The following is a 21,842-nucleotide window of genomic DNA, read 5'->3' as shown; positions in this document are numbered from 1 at the left end:
CAAGAAGGGACATCCCCAGCCATCAAAGAGACATTCCTATCCAGCAAAGAGACATTCCGTCTCTTTGTGGATTGGGATATCTCTTTGCGGGATGGGAATGTCTCTTTGCTGGATGGGGATTTCTTTTTGCTGGATTGGGCCATCTCTTTGAATATATAGGGGGCACTGTGATTAGATTTCTAGGGGCACTGTGATATAAAGGCTACTGCGATATAAAGGCTACTAATCAATACAGTGCCCCTTTACAGTGTTTACAGTGCAGTCCCCTTTATATTACAGTGCGGAAGACCAACTCTGTAAATATTCCATCACCAACTGCCCCCACAAATGCCATTGCACCCCCCCCCCCCCGGACTCTGTTTAAAGGAGTAAAGAGCTTCCCCGTTCTACCTTTCCACCTCTCTGCTTCATCAATGTCTTTGCTCAAATGTGACCATGATGGACCATGAGCAGCTGCATTACCAGCCATCATCTACTCAGGAAACTCTGACATCAGCCAGCACTGCAATGTACTAAGGGTAAACTTCATAACTGAGTTTGGATTGGTGAGTATACCTTGCTTTAAGCAAAAATATAGGAGGTTAATGTAAAGACAGACGAAAGCACAATTTAGAAATGTACTTTTTTTTGGGGGGGGGGGGTGTTTGCAGGAATAAGATATCCCAGGATGCACTGGAAAACCAATGGAAAGATGCCATTAGTAGCCACTTCCAGTTCATGTCTTTATATTCTGGATGTGTCTAGTGCAGACATCACATCTGGTATGCAGAGCGGAGCAGCAAGAAAGTGAGTGGGGTTCAGACCGGAGCAACTAGCAGATGCCACACAACATGGGAACGCTATAGCAGAAAGTGAGCAGGGACCGGAGAGAGAGCACTGAGCGGGAGAGGATCAGCAGAGCTGGGAGAAACTAGCCATGTCACATGTAGTATGCAGCATGGGAGCAATATAGAGGGAGGTGAGTGGGGACCAGAGAGAGAGTAGGATCAGCAAACCAGAGGATCAGCATAGCTGGGGATTACTACTGAGTGAGGGATTTACAGACCTGGGGTCTACTACTGAGTGGGGAATCAGCACAGCTGGGGGTTACTACTGAGCAGGGGATAAGCAGAGTTGGGGGTGCTATTGAGTGGGGGATCAGCAGAGCTGGGGGATCCTACCATGCGGGGGATCAGCAGAGCTGTGGGGGAACTACTGAGCGAGGGATCATCAGAGCTGGGGGTTACTACTGAGCGGGGGATCAGCAAAGCCGGGGGTACTACTGAGTGGGGAATCAGCAGAGCTGGGGGTACTACTGAGCAAGGGATCTGCTAAATGAGGGTACTAATAGGCTGGGGATCTGCTGAATGAGGGTACCATTGAGCACACGCACTGGGCATTTGCAAGGCTTCATTATAGCTTCAAGCACATTTGAAGCATCACAGAAGCGTCAAAGACATATTAAAAAAGCATGTTGAAACGGTAGGTGCTTTAATGTATGTTAAAGTAGAAGCAAGTGTAAATAAGTCCTTAGGGTTTCTTTCTATCACTGTCATCTGGCAATCCTGAAAGTCTGTGGTTTTTCAAAAGAACAAGCTCTCTTTCACATGTATTCATTTACAGGGGTGAGACAAACCATTGCAATCTTACAATAATCAGCCTTTATTTATGTAAAACCTTTATCCTAAAAGGAAAAACCCTGTTTGCTGTAACTGCTTATAAAGTGTTAGCTGGAGTTGGCTTCAATCTATCAATGAATCTAAATCTGCTAGTATATTTAACACTCCTCTCCCCCAAACTGAAAATGCTGCTGTCTGCTGTGCTTTCTGTGCTCATTCATCCACTCTAATACAGGAGGTGTGTTACTGTCCAGATCACCAGGTAAAAACACAGGGGAAAAGGCCTAAAATAAATCTAATGCAGCCACCACATCTAATGATTAGTAAGGTGTATTAACTCATTTTTGGTTTCAGGTTTAGTACCACTTTAAAGTGATTGTAAAGGCTCAAGGTTTTTTACCTTCATGCTGTAAGTAAGAGAGCTGTGGTAGAGGGGAGGCTCTGATAGAGGGGAGTTGTGATGTGAGAGGGGGAGCTGTAAGTAAGAGAGCTGTGGTAGAGGGGAGGCTCTGATAGAGGGGAGTTGTGATGTGAGAGGGGGAGCTTCCATCTACCCATAAGAGAGCTGTGGTAGAGGGGAGGCTCTGATAGAGGGGAGTTGTGATGTGAGAGGGGGAGCTGTAAGTAAGAGAGCTGTGGTAGAGGGGAGGCTCTGATAGAGGGGAGTTGTGATGTGAGAGGGGGAGCTGTAAGTAAGAGAGCTGTGGTAGAGGGGAGGCTCTAATAGAGGGGAGTTGTGATGTGAGAGGGGGAGCTGTAAGTAAGAGAGCTGTGGTAGATGGGAGGCTCTGATAGAGGGGAGTTGTGATGTGAGAGGGGGAGCTGTAAGTAAGAGAGCTGTGGTAGAGGGGAGGCTCTGATAGAGGGGAGTTGTGATGTGAGAGGGGGAGCTGTAAGTTAGAGAGCTGTGGTAGAGGGGAGGCTCTGATAGAGGGGAGTTGTGATGTGAGAGGGGGAGCTTCCATCTACCCATAAGAGAGCTGTGGTAGAGGGGAGGCTCTGATAGAGGGGAATTGTGATGTGAGAGGGGGAGCTGTAAGTAAGAGAGCTGTGGTAGATGGGAGGCTCTGATAGAGGGGAGTTGTGATGTGAGAGGGGGAGCTGTAAGTAAGAGAGCTGTGGTAGAGGGGAGGCTCTGATAGAGGGGAGTTGTGATGTGAGAGGGGGAGCTGTAAGTAAGAGAGCTGTGGTAGAGGGGAGGCTCTGATAGAGGGGAGTTGTGATGTGAGAGGGGGAGCTGTAAGTTAGAGAGCTGTGGTAGAGGGGAGGCTCTGATAGAGGGGAGTTGTGATGTGAGAGGGGGAGCTGTAAGTTAGAGAGCTGTGGTAGAGGGGAGGCTCTGATAGAGGGGAGTTGTGATGTGAGAGGGGGAGCTGTAAGTAAGAGAGCTGTGGTAGAGGGGAGGCTCTGATAGAGGGGAGTTGTGATGTGAGAGGGGGAGCTTCCATCTACCCATAAGAGAGCTGTGGTAGAGGGGAGGCTCTGATAGAGGGGAGTTGTGATGTGAGAGGGGGAGCTGTAAGTAAGAGAGCTGTGGTAGAGGGGAGGCTCTGATAGAGGGGAGTTGTGATGTGAGAGGGGGAGCTGTAAGTAAGAGAGCTGTGGTAGAGGGGAGGCTCTAATAGAGGGGAGTTGTGATGTGAGAGGGGGAGCTGTAAGTAAGAGAGCTGTGGTAGATGGGAGGCTCTGATAGAGGGGAGTTGTGATGTGAGAGGGGGAGCTGTAAGTAAGAGAGCTGTGGTAGAGGGGAGGCTCTGATAGAGGGGAGTTGTGATGTGAGAGGGGGAGCTGTAAGTTAGAGAGCTGTGGTAGAGGGGAGGCTCTGATAGAGGGGAGTTGTGATGTGAGAGGGGGAGCTTCCATCTACCCATAAGAGAGCTGTGGTAGAGGGGAGGCTCTGATAGAGGGGAATTGTGATGTGAGAGGGGGAGCTGTAAGTAAGAGAGCTGTGGTAGATGGGAGGCTCTGATAGAGGGGAGTTGTGATGTGAGAGGGGGAGCTGTAAGTAAGAGAGCTGTGGTAGAGGGGAGGCTCTGATAGAGGGGAGTTGTGATGTGAGAGGGGGAGCTGTAAGTAAGAGAGCTGTGGTAGAGGGGAGGCTCTGATAGAGGGGAGTTGTGATGTGAGAGGGGGAGCTGTAAGTTAGAGAGCTGTGGTAGAGGGGAGGCTCTGATAGAGGGGAGTTGTGATGTGAGAGGGGGAGCTTCCATCTACCCATAAGAGAGCTGTGGTAGAGGGGAGGCTCTGATAGAGGGGAATTGTGATGTGAGAGGGGGAGCTGTAAGTAAGAGAGCTGTGGTAGATGGGAGGCTCTGATAGAGGGGAGTTGTGATGTGAGAGGGGGAGCTGTAAGTAAGAGAGCTGTGGTAGAGGGGAGGCTCTGATAGAGGGGAGTTGTGATGTGAGAGGGGGAGCTGTAAGTTAGAGAGCTGTGGTAGAGGGGAGGCTCTGATAGAGGGGAGTTGTGATGTGAGAGTGGGAGCTGTAAGAGAGCTGTGGTAGAGGGGATGCTCTGATAGAGGGGAGTTGCAATGTGAGAGGGGGAGCTGTAAGTTAGAGAGCTGTGGTAGAGGGGAGGCTCTGATAGAGGGGAGTTGTGATGTGAGAGGGGGAGCTTCCATCTACCCGTAAGAGAGCTGTGGTAGAGGGGAGGCTCTGATAGAGGGGAGTTGTGATGTGAGAGGGGGAGCTGTAAGTAAGAGAGCTGTGGTAGAGGGGAGGCTCTGATAGAGGGGAGTTGTGATGTGAGAGTGGGAGCTGTAAGAGAGCTGTGGTAGAGGCGAGGCTCTGATAGAGGGGAGTTGTGATGTGAGAGTGGGAGCTGTAAGAGAGCTGTGGTAGAGGGGATGCTCTGATAGAGGGGAGTTGTGATGTGAGAGGGGGAGCTGTGATATAGGGGGAGCTGTGAAGTGAGAGGGAGGAGCTGTGATATGGGGGGCTGTGAAGTGAGAGGGGGAAGCTGTGAGAGGGGGAGCTGTGATAATGGAGGCTATGAAGTGGAGGAAGCTGTGATATGGGGGGCTGTGACTTGAGAGGGGGGAGCTGTGAAATGGAGTGGGCCTGCTAGAGGGGGGAGCTGTGATATGGGGTGCTGTGATAGGGGGGAATTGTGATGTGAGAGGGGGAGCTGTAATACTGGGGGGCTGTGATGTGAGGAGAGCTGTGATATGGGGGGCTGTGATGTGAGGAGAGCTGTGATATGGGGGGCTGTGATGTGAGGAGAGCTGTGATATGGGGAAACTGTGAGTTAGAGGGGGAGCGGTGATATGGGGATCTGTGATGTGAAAGAAGAGAGCTGTGATATGCAGGGTCTGTGATGTCAGGAGGGAGGGAGCTGTGATGTGGGGGGTTGTGATTGCAAGGGAGACTGTGATGTCAAGGAGGGACTCTGATGTGAACGGGAGCTGAGATGTAAGCGGGGCTATAATGTTGGGGGGCTCTGATGTGAAAGGGAGTTGTAATGTAAGGGGGGCTGTGATGTGAAAGACCTGAGTAATAGAAGAAAAATAAGATTCGGACCTCTGCAGAAAAAAATGTTACCAACTGGACTTCCGTGAATTTTGATTCAGTACCCTTGGCATATACCATAATTTGCAGATTACCATACACCTATTGGGATTTTTTTTACATGTAGCAGAATACATTTTGTCCTAAATTTATGAAGAAACTGTATTTTTTTTTAATTGGATAGGTTCTATAGCAGAAATTAAAAAAAAAATTCAAAAATGTTGGTCTTTTTTGTTTACTATATAATAAAAAATCCTGTGTTGACCAAGAAATGTCTATTTGTGTGGGAAAAAAATTATATAAATTTAATTTGTGTACAGAGTTGCATGACTGTGCAACTGCCAGTTAAAATAGCACAGTGCTAAATAGCAAATAATGGCCTGATCACAAGGGGGGTAAAAGCTTCTGGAGACAAGTGGATTTTTGTTTGGTGATTTACTGATCAATTGCACTTTCACTGCTTATGAGATGGTGCAGATTTATGAGTTTGTTTGCATTTTTATCACTTTATTCGTTCATTTATAAATTGCTATTTTTTACACATGTATTCATGACTGATTAGTATTGTCAAATTTGCACATATAACTGTTATTTCAATTTAAAAGGGACAGCACACCTGTGGCTTTTGGGGCTCTGGGGGTGCTCTGTAAGGTATGTAAATATGCATGCAGACACAATAGGTACCAAGTCTCAATAGATACGGGGGCGTGGTTTGGCATGCAGCGTGGATGGCAGCACGGTGAAGGAGCTACACCAAACCTGCAGCTACTAAGCTGATTTACTTGTCTACCATAGCACGAACATGGGCACATCTACCCGCCACCATTCTGGGACTCGGTCATGCAGCCTGTCTGCCGCCTCAGGTGCCCGTAACATTCCGGACATCTTTAAAACGCAGACATGGACGGGCCATGGAGAGCCTGCAGCCAAGATGGCGCCGGCCAGACATGAGGACGACTACAGTGACGTATCACAATCCACCTCGGAGGATATGGTAAGAAGCTCTGACTCATCAGACCATCCTCTCTCTTTCTTGGGCATGTTAGCATTTGTAGCTGACATTAAAAACACTTTCTCCTCAGCTATTACAGAAATTAAAGCGATCTTGCTATCCCTTACTGAGAATATGGCGAGGATAGAGAAAGCAGGTCATAGGAGAGAGAGCCATAGCACAATTGTAAACAGCCTCAGATACACACACTGCACAACTGATTACTGTGAACCGGCAGTTAGAAGACCTCGATATTAGGGGTCAGAGGCATAATATTCGGATAAGGGACCTTCCTGAGTCAGTCATTCCAGACTCAGCCCTGACATCTATATTCAACAATCTACTAGAGAGAGCAACAGACACCCTGATTGAATTCGAAAGGGCTCACAGGGCTTTAAGGCCAAAACTCATTGTAGACGCACCACCAAGAGATATAGTCTGTTGTTTAATGAATACAAGATAAAAGAGGAGCTTCTGAAACAGGCGAGACAGAATGAGCTCATCACCTTTAACGAACACCAGGACTTATCACCTATCACACTGTGTAACCGCGTAGAGCTCTATGCCCTTTGCTAGAGCTCTTAAGAGAAAAGGGTCTCAAGTATAAATTCCCGTTTGCGCTCTCTGTGACCCTTAATGGAAAACAGCTACATCTCAAAACGCCTGATGATTTACCATTTTTTTGTGAAACCCTTCAACTTCATCTAATGGATTTACCTGATTGGTACCGAGAATTCCGTCTTTCCACGCTGACTCATAGTCCTCTGCACACCCCACATTTGCCGCTGACAAAACATCCACCTGAAAAAAAGGAAGATTCCAGAAACAACATGGCTCTGGATTAACCCGCTCTGTTCCAAATGAAAAGTCTGCTAGGGCCCGGGAGCCTACTTGACTTCTGAACCTGACCTGAATCTTTAGACAGCCCTATAACAGCAGTAGAACTTTTGAATGCCATCAAAATGTTGAAACCAGGGAGAAGCCCAGGCCCGGATGGATCCACCACCCTTTACTATAGAACTTTTGGATAATTAATTAAGACTCCTCTCTTACAGGCCCTGAACCATCTAAAAGATCCCCATCTAGTCCCTGACTCTTTCACCTTGGTTCATATTGCCCTAATACCAAAACCTGCTAAAGACCCAACGGACTGCACTAACTATAGACCAATATCGTTACTGATTGTAGACCTGAAATTGCTGCCAAAAATTATGGCTACATGGCTACAGACCTTCTTGCCAAAATTGATTGGCCTAGAACAGGTGGGCTTTATGCCAGGGAGGGAGGCCCATGACAATGTAAAAGCTCTCAACTTAATCCACCATGTTCACTCTGAGGGACTTGAGGGCCTTTTGCTGTCAACCGACGCGGAAAAAGCCTTCAACGGAGTCGCTTGGGACTACGTGATGGCTACCTGCAGACATATTGGCCTGAAGCCACACATGTTATCATGGATATCAGCTCTCTATCATAACCCACTAGCAATACTTAAAATAAATGGCACCCTTTCTGACATAGTCCACATCCACAGTGGCACTAGACAAGGTTGCCCCCTTTCGCCTCTTTTGTTCATTTTAACTTTAGAACCTTTCATTCGAACAATTAACAATAACCCTTCTATTGGAGGCTTCATGATAGGCCCAAAAGTGTATAAAATCGCAGCATATGCAGACAATCTTCTCTTTTTCTTAACCCAGACCCATACAGTATATCAAATCTCATTAAAGAGTTTCAATGTTTTGGATACATTTCTAACCTTAAAATCAATTATACCAAATCAGAGGCCCTTAATCTCACCCTCGCACCTGATGCCCTTCAATTGACTCGCACTAACTGTTTATTCAAAGTAGAACCTAACAGGCTTAAATATCTAGGCATTCTTCTCACCGCCAAAATAACAAATATATACCAAACCAATTTTAAATCACTATTGGAGGGGGTTAGACAGGATCTGAAAAGGTGGTCGCTCAAACCATTTTCATGGTTTGGGAGAGCAGCAATTATCAAAATGACGATTTTATCAAGAATACTCTACCTCTTTCACAATCTGCCCATAGCTTTCCCATCTAGTTTCTTTAGACAACTGCATGCTATACTTAGAGTTTTTATTTGGATGGGGCGGAGACCGCACATCAATCTTAATATCCTAAGCAAGCCTACACCCAAAGGAGAGCAAAGTTTACCTAATTTCAAATTCTATTATTATGCAACGCACTTGGCTAGAATCCTAGATTGGAATTGCAACTCGAAAAATAAAGATTGGGTATCATTGGAGGAGTCTATGACTCCCTTACCCCTGGCTCATCTGCCATGGATCCCAAGAGGAAAATACCCACGTTGTATTCAACAACATCCTCTTCTAAAAGCTATGTTGGATGTTTTTCATAGAGTAAATAGGGAATATGGTCTGTCCGCTTCCCCAGGCCCTCTTACCCCGATCGCACAAAACCCAGATTTCCCCCGGGTTTGGACCCGCATATCATACTGCCTAAAGACAAACATACCCCTCTTTTGATAATTGATTGTATATCTAAGAACAAGTTAAAGTCATATGACACCCTGAAGTTGAAATTGGGACAGCAACAACCCCTCTCTTTCTGGATTTACTGCCGATTGCATAATTATGTTTATGCTTCTACACAAAAAAATTATTTCTTGCAGTCACTCACTCCATTTGAATCCTTAAACCTTTGGAAGGAACCTATTCAAAATGCAGACTCGGAAGTTCTCCGCAGAGACCAGATGCAGTGGGAGAAGGTTCTTCAATTAAACCTTACAGATGAGCAATGGGAGCAAGCCTGTCTATTTGCTCAAAAATGCTTGATCAGTACTAGAATACAAGAAACATCCTATAAAGTTCTTACTAACTGGTATGCTACCCCTGTAAAGCTGAAATTATGGTACCCACTGTATTCCGACCTCTGCTGGAGATGCGCCCAGGCCCAAGGAACCATGTTACACATTTGGTCGGAGTGTCCATTGATAACGCCGTACTGCAGAAAATATTCAAGCTAATTGTTCACATCAGAGACACCAAAATCGCACTCACACCAGCTTGCTGTCTTTTCCATATAGCCAATTGCTCTTTGAAAAGATATAAACAGTCACTCACTAGACACCTCCTAAACGCAGCCAAGTCTTTAATTCCAAGACACTGGAAATCTACACAAACTCCTACATTGGTTGACTGGCTACAGCTGGTGGAAGATATTTCTGACATGGAAAAAACTATAGCTATTGCTAAAGGATCAACCGAAAAATTCTACAAAATGTGGTCTCCTTGGCTCATTTTTCGATACTCCAAACTCTATCCGCAACTAATGGTGTAACATTTTGTGCAGTTCTCTGGGGATATATGACCTCTGTTTTAAATCATTGTAGCATATGGAAATAAGCCAAATATCTTAACAGTTCTATTTTCCTCTCTTCTTTCATTTCTTCCTTCCACTCCTCCCTTCCTCTCCTTCTCCCTTTTTTTTTCTCCCTTGTTCCCCGTATTCTAGATTGAAAAAGTTGCATTTTATGGACACTGTATCTTTGGAGGGTATAGTTGAATGTGATTTTTTTGTTCATTATAAATCTATTGCTGAGCTCTCCTAACAAGGGAACTTTATGTCCTACGTTATGTTCAAAACTGTTTGTTATTCAGTGTTTGCTATAATTACCAAGAGTTTAAGAAAAACATATAATTGTAAAAAAAAGTTTCAATAGATGCCAGTGTTCACAGCGTCACTTTAAAATGTTTTTTTCTGCGCCAAAGTAGATGGAAAGCAGTATATATGGAATGGTCCAATAGTACTTTAAAGACTTTATCACTTTCTGATGTTTAACTTACAAGAAAAAAGAGCATGTATTGAACGAAGTGAAATTGCATTTTACATATTTTGCCCAGAGAGACACCTTAAATGTTGTATCTCCTTGCATGAGAACTTAAATAAAGCCATCCTGCTATCCATGTATCTCATATTACCCCAATTGAAAACTGCCAAAAATAAACTCAATTCCTGTCCGGCCATTTATCAATTTTTAGCACTGATACTTTGACAATTACTTGGTCATGCTATACTGTACCCAAATTAATTTAATATACTTTTTTTGAGAAAGATAAAAGCTTTCTTTGAGTGTTACTTAAAGCCTAAGTTTAGCTAAAATTCAAAACACAAAAAATCAGCACAAGGGACATGACTCAATAGTTAGTATGATGTGTCCCTTGTGCTGATGCTTCCTGTCTTTATAGAAATCTTCCTCTGTTCTACCCACCCCCCCCCTCCATAATCTTCTATTGCTCCGGGGGTTAATATAGCCATTCATAGAAACTGTACTACAGCTTCTATGAATGACACAGGATCTATGAACGGAGAGGGCAGAGCTATCAATCATCTGCCCATCCCCTATTCATAGGTCCTGTGTCATTCGTAAAAGCTGTAGTACAGCTTCTATGTGTAGCGCATACTCCTGAAGGAGCTGATGTTTCTCGGGTCCCCTGTTCCGTGCCCACAACACTGCAAACAGCACCACTGGCCTACATTGGCTCTGCTGACACTGGTACTGGTCTGCTTAGTGGTCAGATCAATGTTGCTGGCTTCACTGGCTCTCGTGACACTACCACTAGTGTTACATAAGCTCTAGTAACACTGTACTGGTGTGGGGGCAATCAGAATACTGTTGCTGGCTTACACTGCCTCTGATGAAAACAGCAGTAGCGTAGCTAGTGTTCAGGACTCAGTTGCTGGCTGCACTGGCACTGGTGTGGCAGCAATGAGGAACACTGTTGCTGGCTGCACTTGTCTGGTGACACTGAACTGGTGTAACAGAGATCAGGGATAATGTGGTTGGCTGCACTGATCTGGTATCACTGTGTACTGGTGTGGCAAAAGCCTTCTACATAAGGGCTGCAAATTGGTTGGTTCAGCAGGAAATGTCTGACTTTTAGCCCGTGTGTACAGCTGTCTGCTCTACAGAAGCCAGTCTCATGACTAGTTCTGTTAATAGGCATGCTGGAGAACCAGCATCCAATCAGTGCTGGCAGCCAATGGCCCCCTGTCAGAACACAAAGGCACAGCAGGTGAGTTGGCCACACCAACATCAATTGTCTTAGTATGGCGATCTCTCAGTTTTTTTTCATTCAGTCCGCTGGGTTGAATGAAAAAAAAAACTTCTACTGTGTACCCAGTTTAACGATCAGGAATACTGTTTTCTTTCCCAGCCGGATGGTTTCAGAGGAAACAGATCACTGGCTGCAGAATGCAGCCTTTGTTTACATGTGTAATCACTGTGATTGGTCAAAGTGGTCAGGTGATACAAAGCCAATTTCATTTTCACCCTGGTTTTTTGATCTGTCCAATGGACACTGTGATCACAGGGTGTGCTTGTGCTGGCACTAAAGGGAGTACATGAGCACAGCAAAGGGAAGGTCATTTTTAAATGGCCTCCTGCCCTCAGAAGACAACTCTCTGACCATTTATTTGCATTGGCCAGATGACAAGTGGTTAGGTAAAAAATCTAAGCAATAATAATGTGATACACCCAGCTTTGCAATAGGTATTTCCTCACACTAGCAGAACATGTTCATTCTGATCTCTTTACATGATTACAATTAAAATCATAATTGGAAAACAAATTAGAACATTACTAATTGACAAAACACATGTGCTCTCCTGTTACCCAGAATCAGCTGACAGAGGGCTAAAGTCCGATGTCGCCTGACGCCAAAGAGCCGCTTCAGGCTCTGGAAAGATCCCAACAATAATGCACTGCTGAGAGCCTGAGCCAGTTGTTCCCACCCCCTACCAACTTGGCACTCCAGTGAACACAGGACGGGCAGAGCAGAGAGCAGTGACTGACAGTCATCTCTCTCTGCTCTGGGAAGACTGAAAACTGAACGATCAGCGGTCTTGTGATTGCTCACTTCTCAGGCTTAGAGCTGGCAGGGGACAGCTGTAGTAAGGAGGGGAGTATGAATGTCTTCTATTTTCAATGCCCACACTTCCCCTTTAATTATGACATTGTGAAGACTATTACCATCAGTGCAACAAACTGTATGTAACGCGAGCGCTTTTAAGTTATCAGTGGCATAGATAATGCCAAAATATATGTGGAGTCATGAGGTGAATTGTCAACATAACGTATATTCAAAGTCTATCCTATGGACGTTTAACCTAGATCCTCTTTGTTCTTTACAGTGGACTTTATCCTTTACAGCCATAGTTACGCTTGTATTTCGTTACTGCTTTACAGTTTTAGGTATGTTGCATTTGTTTACAGAGTTTAGAAGACTTTTCTTTTGTGCTTTTATATTTTTTGCTTTATGTGCGCCATAGGAGTGTATTGCAAAAAGCTCAAAGGAAAGTCTGAGAAATACAGTAATAAACTGAATGAGTTAGGGCTCATTCACACAGGTGGCTTGGTAAGGGGTTTGCAGTAAAAGCAGGTGGTTGAGCCACAGTTTTACCATTCCCAGCCACTTACCTATATTCTAGCATTACAGCTAGATAGGGCTGTATACATGCCATAGAAAATTTGACTTAGCCTGCAGAGTTTGATAGGTGGCACTGCCTGACAAACTTTCCTTTTGTGCTTATTGGGAATGTACTGCAAACACTTGGCTCGCAGTTGTCTTGCAGTATTTTAAACAAAATACCCCTTGAAATTTTTAAAAAAAGCAGATGGGGCAGGATCGTCTCTTGAACCCCTTCCAACTAGTGCTATACTGCCCTCTAAAATGCAACCCAACACATGACTGAGGGACATGCAGTATATCGAGGCTAATACTTACCACCTAATCCATAAAACAACCACCCCTTCAACCTACCCACCTAAATATCCACACAACTCTCCTTTTGGTGTAAAACTGGCCAGAGCAGCCCATTTATTTAACAAAACTCTTACATAACACTTCTTACAGTACAATCAAATAATAACTGCTAGTAATGATCCCAACCGGGTCCAAGGTCTTCGAAGGCACTGTTCCTCATTTCAATAACTCGGCTGTATCTGACACCCAATGAAAAGGCCCCCAGCTGCTACTACACCACCTCTGGGACAATACAATAGTTAAGTAGTCCCAGATTCAGCCAATAAACTCCCACATTACCAACATGACCTTATAATTGGGAAGGAACGCCCATACCTACGATGGGCCCAACCCATAATCCACCAAATTATCACTCCAGCACCGCCTTCAAAGACCCAGCGACCCCTGCCGGCTGCCATGACAAAACAGAAAACCAGACAAACACCACAGGACACCAAATGCTGATCAAGAAAAGAAAACAAAATCAAGGAACTCACACAAAACAAACAACAGGACAAACACAAAAGGACTAAACCAATAACCAAAGCAAACAAAACACAAAACAAAACAACAAAAAGCTACAGAAAGGGAGGGCGGGAGAAACCACACCCGTGCTGGCACAAGCTCTGACTGACCTCTGACAAGTCCCAACCCCTCTCCTCATCCTAGCAAGACCACCCTCAAGCTCGCTTACTCCAATCAGGTGAGTAACCACACTGTCAGGAATGGACTCAGCACTGGTGGTGGGACTCACCTGCCGTGTGGGCTGCAGTACCAACACCTGGGGCTGATTGCAGGAGGTGTATTTAAGGAATGACCAGGCCTGTGATCAGGGCCTTGGTGTATGTTTCCCATGAGCCCCTGTACCTGGTATCCTGTGTTCCTGCCTCGTTGCTGACCCTGCTTTGATCCTGACCTCTGCTGACCGTCTCCTGTTGAACCCCTGGCTTGCCTGACCATCCTTCTGCCTGATCCTCGGTACTGCGCTGCCCGCTACCTGCTGAACCTGGCTTGTGACCCCGACCATTCTCTGCTTGCTCCTCCTGTACCACGCTGCCCGCACAATACCGACCGGCCTGTCTGACTACACTTACTTCACCCGACGATCCATCCATCCTGCACGGATCACCTTTAGTAAGTCTGCCTGCCTCTTCCCATCAGACTCCGTTCCTGCACTCCCCTGCCAGTACTCTCTACCACAGCCGGACGCACTCAGGGGTCGCGTCCTGGTTCCAGTCTGCACCAAGTCCATCCCCACCATCAGGGGCCCTGGTGAATAGCAGGCTGGAACTTAGACCCCGCACCCTGAGGAAATCCGTGCTGTGGGCTCGGCCTGCCTGACTGCTCCACCTCTCCAGCCCTGACTGCACTGGTACCTATTACTTTAAGGTTTATTGCACCTGGTTGTACATATTTATGTAAGTGTTAAGTTTGGTTGTTTGCACTGCGTTTATGTTTGTATTGCCTTTAATAAATTATATTGTGTTACACGCTATACCTGAAGTCTGTGTTTCCCTGTGTCGGTCCACACACCTCTGGTCATATCTGGAGCCCTTATACACCCCCACCTCCTGAATATACTCCCAGCCCAATCCATTCTCTGCCTCATCTGCAAGCCCCAGTCATGCTGGCCCTCCCTTTTAGCTTCGCTCAGTCCTGGCCCTGACTGATCACAACAAGCGGGCAGATATACTTCTGTCACCAGTGTGTATATATATTATACACTGCTCAAAAAAAATAATCAGAGTATAGCAGCATCAAGTCAATTAAACTCCTGGGATGTTGATCTGGTCAGTTAAGAAGCAGAGTTGGCTGTTAGTCAGTTTCAGCTGCTTTGGTGTTAATGAAATCAACAACAGGTACACTAGATGGGCAACAATGAGACAACCCCAAAAACAGGAATGGTTTTACAGGTGGAGGCCACTGACGTTTTTTCCCTGTTCATCTTTTCTGACTGCTTTTCACTAGTTTTGCATTTGGCTAGGGTCAGTGTCATTACTGGTAGCATTAGGCAATACCTAGACCCTACAGAGGTTGCACAGGTAGTCCAACTCCTCCAGGGTGGCACATCAATATGTGTCATTGCCAGAAGGTTTGCTGTGTCTCCCAGCACAGTCTCAAGAGCATGGAGGAGATTCCAGGAGACAAGCAGTTACTCTAGGAAAGCTGGACAGGCCCATAGAAGGTCCTTAACCCATCAGCAGGACCTGTATCTACTCCTTTGTGCAAGGAGGAACAGGATGAGCACTGCCAGAGCCCTACAAAATGAACTCCAGCAGGCCACTGGTGTGAATGTCTCTGACCAAACAATCAGAAACAGACTTCATGTTGGTGGCTTGACATCCTCTAGTGGCCCTGTGCTCACTGCCCAGCACCATAGAACTCGATTGGTATTTGCCATGGAACAGAAGTGGCAGGTTCGCCACTGGTGTCCTGTGCTTCTCGCAGATGAGAGCAGGTTCACCCTGATCACATGTGACAGACGTGAAAGGGTCTACAGAAGCCATGGAGAACATTATGCTGCCTGTAACATCGTTCAGCATGACCCTTTTGGTGGTGGGTCAGTGATTGTCTGGGGAGGCATATCCATGGAGGGATGCACAGTCCTCTACAGGCAAGACAATGGCACCCTGACTGCCATTAGGTATCGGGATGAAATCCTTGGACCCATTGTCAGACCCTACACTGGTGCAGTAGGTCCTGGGTTCCTCCTGCGGCACGACAATGCCCGGCCTCATGTGGCGAGACTATGCAGGCAATTCCTGGAGGATACCAATAAATAAATAATTTGCGCTAGTAAATATGTATAAATATATAAATGTATATAAAGAAATCATCAAATCATAAGTCCAGAAAAAAATATATATATGCCAATACCACAAAAAAATATAAAAAAACTTTTAAGTGCAAAAAACTTTTGTGCAAAAAAAGTGTCTAAATATGAAAAATTTCACCAAAAAACCTTGATAATATAATGGCAGATCATCCATAAATATATCTTCAAAAACGGAAACTCTGCAACACACCGATCCTCATCGATCGAAATAACAGGATGAAAAACTTTGTAGTTAATCGAAAATCCACTTCTCCAATAGATAAAGGACCACCTTCAAACGTATCCATGGGGGGAAATGCCAAGCACTCGAGAGAAACAGAAAGACTTCATGGTGCAATATTATAAAAACCAATTCCTTTATTAGGTACTCATTGCACTTACTCAAGAGGTGTCCCAGCCGACACCAGCATCAACAGCATAACAGCAATCACATAAACGAGCCTGGCTACTCAGCACATGCGCAGTAGCTGGCAGCCAAAAACGTAATGACGTCACATCAATCAAGCTCCGCCCTACGCGTTTCGTCATCGACGTCCTCATGGAGCGGATTTTGTCTTTCTGTTTCTCTCGATTGCTTGGCATTTCCCCCCATGGATACGTTTGAAGGTGGTCCTTTATCTATTGGAGAAGTGGATTTTCGATTAACTACAAAGTTTTTCATCCTGTTATTTCGATCGATGAGGATCGGTGTGTTGCAGAGTTTCCGTTTTTGAAGATATATTTATGGATGATCTGCCATTATATTATCAAGGTTTTTTGGTGAAATTTTTCATATTTAGACACTTTTTTTGCAAAAAAGTTTTTTGCACTTAAAAGTTTTTTTATATTTTTTTGTGGTATTGGCATATATATTTTTTTTTCTGGACTTATGATTTGATGATTTCTTTATATACATTTATATATTTATACACATTTACTAGCGCAAATTATTTATTTATTGGTACACTTTATATATGGTGATTTTTTGCAGCTGGTACACTATTAGTAAGTTATATAATTTTGACCATAGGCGCTATTATTAATTTTTCTAATTCCTGGAGGATGAAGGAATTGATACCATTGAATGGCCTCCATGCTCGCCTGACCTAAATCCAATAGAACACCTCTGGGATATCATGTTTCGGTCCATCCGACGCCGCCAGGTTGCACCCCAGACTGACCAGGAGCTCAGCTGTGCCATGGTCCAGATCTGGGAGGAAATACCCCAGGACATCATCCGTCGTCTCATTAGGAGCATGCCCCGACATTGTCAAGCATGCATACAAGCACATGGGGGACATACAAACTGCTGAGTTCCATTTTGGTTTGCTGCAATGAAATTTCAGCAAAATGGACTAGCCTGTTGCATAATTTTTTCATTTTCAATTTCGGGGTGTCTTTGAATTCAGTCCTTTGTAGGTTAATCATTTTCATTTCCAACAAATGATGGGACATCCTTACATTCCTAACACATTACCCAGTCCATGTCAGTATATACAGTATCTCACAGAAGTGAGTACACCCCTCACATTTTTGTAAATACTTTATTCTATCTTTTCATGTGACAACACTGAAGAAATGACACGTTGCTACAATGTAAAGTAGTAAGTGTACAGCTTGTATAACAGTGTAAATTTGCTGTTCCCTCACAATAACTCAACACACAGCCATTAATGTCTAAACCACTGGCAACAAAAGTGAGTACACCCCTAAGTAAAAATGTCCAAATTGGGCCCAATTAGCCCTCCCAGGTGTCATGTGACTCATTAGTGTTACAAGGTCTCAGGTGTGAATGAGGAGCAGGTGTGTTAAATTTGGTGTTATCGCTCTCACTCTCTCATACTGGTCACTGGATGTTCAACATGGCACCTCATGGCAAAGAACTCTCTGAGGATCTGAAAAAAAGAAATGATGCTCTACATAAAGATGGCCTAGGCTATAAGAAGATTGCCAAGACCCTGAAACTGAGCTGCAGCATGGTGGCCAAGACCATACAGCGGTTTAACAGGACAGGTTCCACTCAGAACAGACCTCGCTATGGTCGACCAAAGAAGTTGAGTGCACGTGCTCAGTGTCATATCCAGAGGTTGTCTTTGGGAAATAGACGTATGAGTGCTGCCAGCGTTGTTGCAGAGGTTGAAGGGGTGTTGAAGGGGTGTCAGTGCTCAGACCATAAGCTACACACTGCATCAAATTGGTCTGTATGGCTGTTGTCCCAGAAGGAAGCCTCTTCTAAAGATGATGCACAAGAAAGCCCGCAAACAGTTTGCTGATAACAAGCAGACAAAGGACATGGATTACTGGAACCATGTCCTGTGGTCTGATGAGACCAAGATAAACTGATTTGGTTCAGATGGTGTCAAGCGTGTGTGATGGCAACCAGGTGAGGAGTGGTGGCGGGAGTGTCATGGTCTGCGGATGCATGAGTGCTGCCGGCACTGGGGAGCAACAGTTCATTGAGGGAACCATGAATCATGATCCCCTCCCTTCGGAGACTGGGCCGCAGGGCATTATTTCAACATGATAACAACCCCAAACACAACTCCAAGACTACCACTGCCTTGCTAAAGAAGCTGAGGGTAAAGGTGATGGACTGGCCAAGCATGTCTCCATGTCTCTTATTGAGCATCTGTGGGGCATCCTCAAACGGAAGATGGAGGAGAGCAAGGTCTCTAACATCCACCAGCTCCGTGATGTCATCATGGAGGAGTGGAAGAGGACTCCAGTGGAAACCTGTGAAGTTCTAGTGAACTCCATGCCCAAGAAAGTTAAGGCAGTGCTGGAAAATAATGGCGGCCACACAAAATATTGACACTTTGGGCCCAATTTGGACATTTTCACTTAGGGGTGTACTACCTTTTGTCGCCAGCGGTTTAGACATTAATGGCTGTGTGTTGAGTTATTTTGAGGGGACAGCAAATTTACAGTGTTATACAAGCTGTACACTCACTACTTTACATTGCAGCAAAGTGTCATTTCTTCAGTGTTTTGCAGATGAAGATATAGAATAAAATAATTACAAAAATGTGAGGGGTGTACTCACTTCTGGGAGATACTGTATATCCAGCATTATATTTTTCCCTATTGAGATCAGATGTGTTTTCAAAGTGTTTCTTTAAAAAATTTTTAACAGTATATATATATATATATATATATATATATATATATATATATGAGTATATATCTCCCAGAAGCTACGGTAAACTAGTAACATCGAACACTTGCCTAATTATTATCCCTTCTTCTGGTATGGATTAGCAACAGTTCTTCCATGGGGACATGTGGTCTGAACTCCCCTCTCATTGCTGACTAGATGCCTTCCACTGCATTTGAGATGGAGAGAGGCAGCACAGCAGGCACTCCCTGATACCTGAGATTGTTGCTGACTGAGCCCACTGCCCAGTTGTTGGAAAGAAAGCTGTGGATGCTAGCTTTACTGAGTCACCAATGGGGAACAGAGGGAGGTCATCTGTTGCTACAGTAGTCAGTGAGAAACCACTGGCCAGTCCCACTGCACCCTGTTAAAAGGAACAGCATTGCCCGTGTGAGTCACAGTGCAGTCACCTTAACAGTGTTTGGAGGAACTTTATCATGAGTGTTCCAACATCAGATTTCGGTCCCAACAGGGAAAGGTGTATAATATTGACTGCTGAACTATTATTGTGGTACTGCTCATTTGGGAAAATGATTAGTGCTAGTATAGGGTTTAGGGACTATTCTCTATTCCATATGTTAAGTCACCTACTGTATATCTTTATTGTCATTGTTTTACCTATTTGTTGAGTAATTACTACTGTTCCTCTCTTTTAAACTGTTGGGGTACTGTATAAATTTGCAATAAATATTCCACCTTCGGCTTAGCTCTGTAAGCATGCATGGTGCTATGAGGGGCGTTCAAGTCAAACCAGGACTTTTGAGTTTATATAATAAAAAAACAAATGTCAAGGAATGCAAACTGCATTTATTTTTCGAAATACTCCCCTGCTACAATTACACACGTATCCCAGCATTTAACTAATGCCTTGAAAGCTTTGCCATAAAAAGATTTGTCAGTATGCCTGAACCATTCTAGAAGAGCATGCTTCACTTCGTCATCATCGTGTTCACCATTCCCACAGAAAGATTAGTCTCTTGTGTAATTTCACAACAAGTGTGTCGATTATCCAGGATCAGGCATTCCATGTACTGAATGTTCACAGGAATGACTGCGCTGGACTGAGAACCACCATGGCCGGGATCATCATTGACGGACGTATGGCCATCTTTGAAATGTTTATACCATTCAAATGTCTTACTGCGGCTGAGCATCTCATCACCATACTGTGCTTTAGGTCTTCTGTAGATATCCGCAGGTTTTATGCCTTCGTTCACAAAAAACTTCATCACCACATGCTGTTCCATGCATGCACTAACACTGTTGTCTGCCATCTTGATTAATGGTCTCTGGACTGGCGGCATGTGCGCCATCTATCAGTAATAGGACACTCTTGCCACTTACTACTATTTGTAGTACCGCGACACTAGCATCCCCTTTTATACCTGTAAAATTACAAGTCCCGTATGACTTTAACATCCCTTGTAATTTCAGGGTCGTCTGCATGAGAAACATGGGACCTGGGGAAACCGCGACTCCTTAGAGGGCAGGCGCTACACATACACTTTAAGCACAAAATTGTTCATACATTAAAAGAGATTGTACAAGAATTGTACAGATTGTACTGTATATAGAAAGTTTCACTCACTCCCCCTCCTCCTAATGATCACCACGTGTTATAATTTTTCTCTACAATTCCCTTTAGATCTACCAACAGTTATGTTGTACAAGGACCTTCCTGACTGTATACAGATTGGTGGGATAGTTTAGGCAGGTCTTTCTATTAAATAGTTTTAGTAAATTTAAAGTTCATTGTACAAAGGATGCAAAGTCAGATTGCAACATGTAATGGTGACCTTAATTATCACCACTTCTAGGTTTCTCTCCACATCCATTATTAAAATTGTATAATCTTTATTACCTACAACTTACCAACAACTATATAGTATAAGTACCTTCCTAATTGTATACAAATTGATTGGATAGTTTAGGTCCTCATATTACATAATTTTGGTAGATCTAAAGTTTATTGTACAGAGATTGTATGGTCAAGTTGTAGCATGTGTGGTGATCCTGATTGTACTCTCTCATTTAGATCTACTTACAGCTGTGTAAGGACCTGTCAGGATACAAATTGATGGGATATTTTAGGTTTGTTCTTATATAAGATAGTTTTGGTAAATCTAAAGTTGATTGTACAAAGACTGTGCTGTCAGATTGTAATGTGTATGGTGTCCCTTGAAGCCAACAATGATAAAAGTATGTACTTACTTCATTAGAAAAGCAGCTGTGTTCCAGCAATAGTCCCAGCAAGAATTGTCAGCTAGCAGCCATATGCTGTGTACTCCTTGTACAAGTAGTTGTCACAGCAGTTCAGTAGCAGCACCTCTTGTGTAATCAGTAGCCTGCCCCTCCCCAGCCCCTCCCCTGGTGATCTTCCCAACTTCTTATGTCAGTCCCAGGAGATCTACATCTCCTACTGAATTTACCAGTTTGTTGATAGGAAAGACAAAAGTAGGTCTACAACTTATGCTGCTTTCACACTGATTTGCCTCAAAAACGTTTGAAAAATGACTAGCATTTTTGGAGCGTTTTTGAGGCCTTTTTCAAGCGTTTTTCAAGCAGAACATCCTGGACAGGTGACTTACTTTTGTAGCTCAAATTGGGCAGAGTTGCACATTTGAATTCACTAAAAAACACTACTAAAATACTGGATGAGTTATTTTATCAAATTATGCGGTATTTTAGTAGTGAAAACCACGCATTAATGTTTCAGCTCTCAGCGGGGTTCCCCACTGACAGCTGAATGTAAAAGAAAGAATTTGCCGGCAATTAAAAAATAATAAAAAAACGGCATGGGGCCCCCTTCATCCATACCAAGCCCTCCGAGTCTGCTATGGATTTAGAGGGGAACACCCATGCCAAAAAAAAAAAATGGAGTGGGGTCCCCCCAAAATGCATACCACACCCTTATCCAAGCATGCAGGCCAGCAGGTCAGGAAAGGGAGGGGACGAGAAGTTGCCCTGAAGAAGATCCAACGTCA

General features: G+C 44.4%; 1 protein-coding gene across 3 annotated transcripts in view; it reads right to left on the bottom strand.

Annotated features, from left to right (window-relative positions):
• The window catches only part of LOC149470079 (acetylgalactosaminyl-O-glycosyl-glycoprotein beta-1,3-N-acetylglucosaminyltransferase-like), a 97,072-nt gene extending 75,876 nt beyond the window's left edge, over positions 1-21,196 (bottom strand). The window contains exons 1-2 of one of the 3 annotated variants that reach the window (XM_089667655.1): positions 21,070-21,189; positions 6,814-6,897 (exon numbers count right to left, since the gene is read on the bottom strand). In XM_089667655.1, the coding sequence (XP_089523781.1) occupies positions 6,814-6,897; positions 21,070-21,074 (89 nt within the window). In that variant the 5' untranslated portion in view covers positions 21,075-21,189. Of the gene's footprint in view, positions 1-6,813; positions 6,898-21,069 lie in introns of all 3 variants that reach the window. The other 2 variants (XM_089667656.1, XM_089667657.1) reach the window with 2 other exon arrangements.
• Between the last annotated feature and the right edge of the window lie 646 nt (positions 21,197-21,842).

This window comes from Staurois parvus, unplaced genomic scaffold (assembly GCF_062004578.1).
Source record: "Staurois parvus isolate SC_StPar_1 unplaced genomic scaffold, SC_StPar_1.0 ptg000053l, whole genome shotgun sequence".
NCBI classification, from domain to species: Eukaryota; Metazoa; Chordata; class Amphibia; order Anura; family Ranidae; genus Staurois; species Staurois parvus.
Note: the sequence above shows the minus strand (reverse complement) of the source record. Positions and strands in the feature narration are given on the sequence as shown.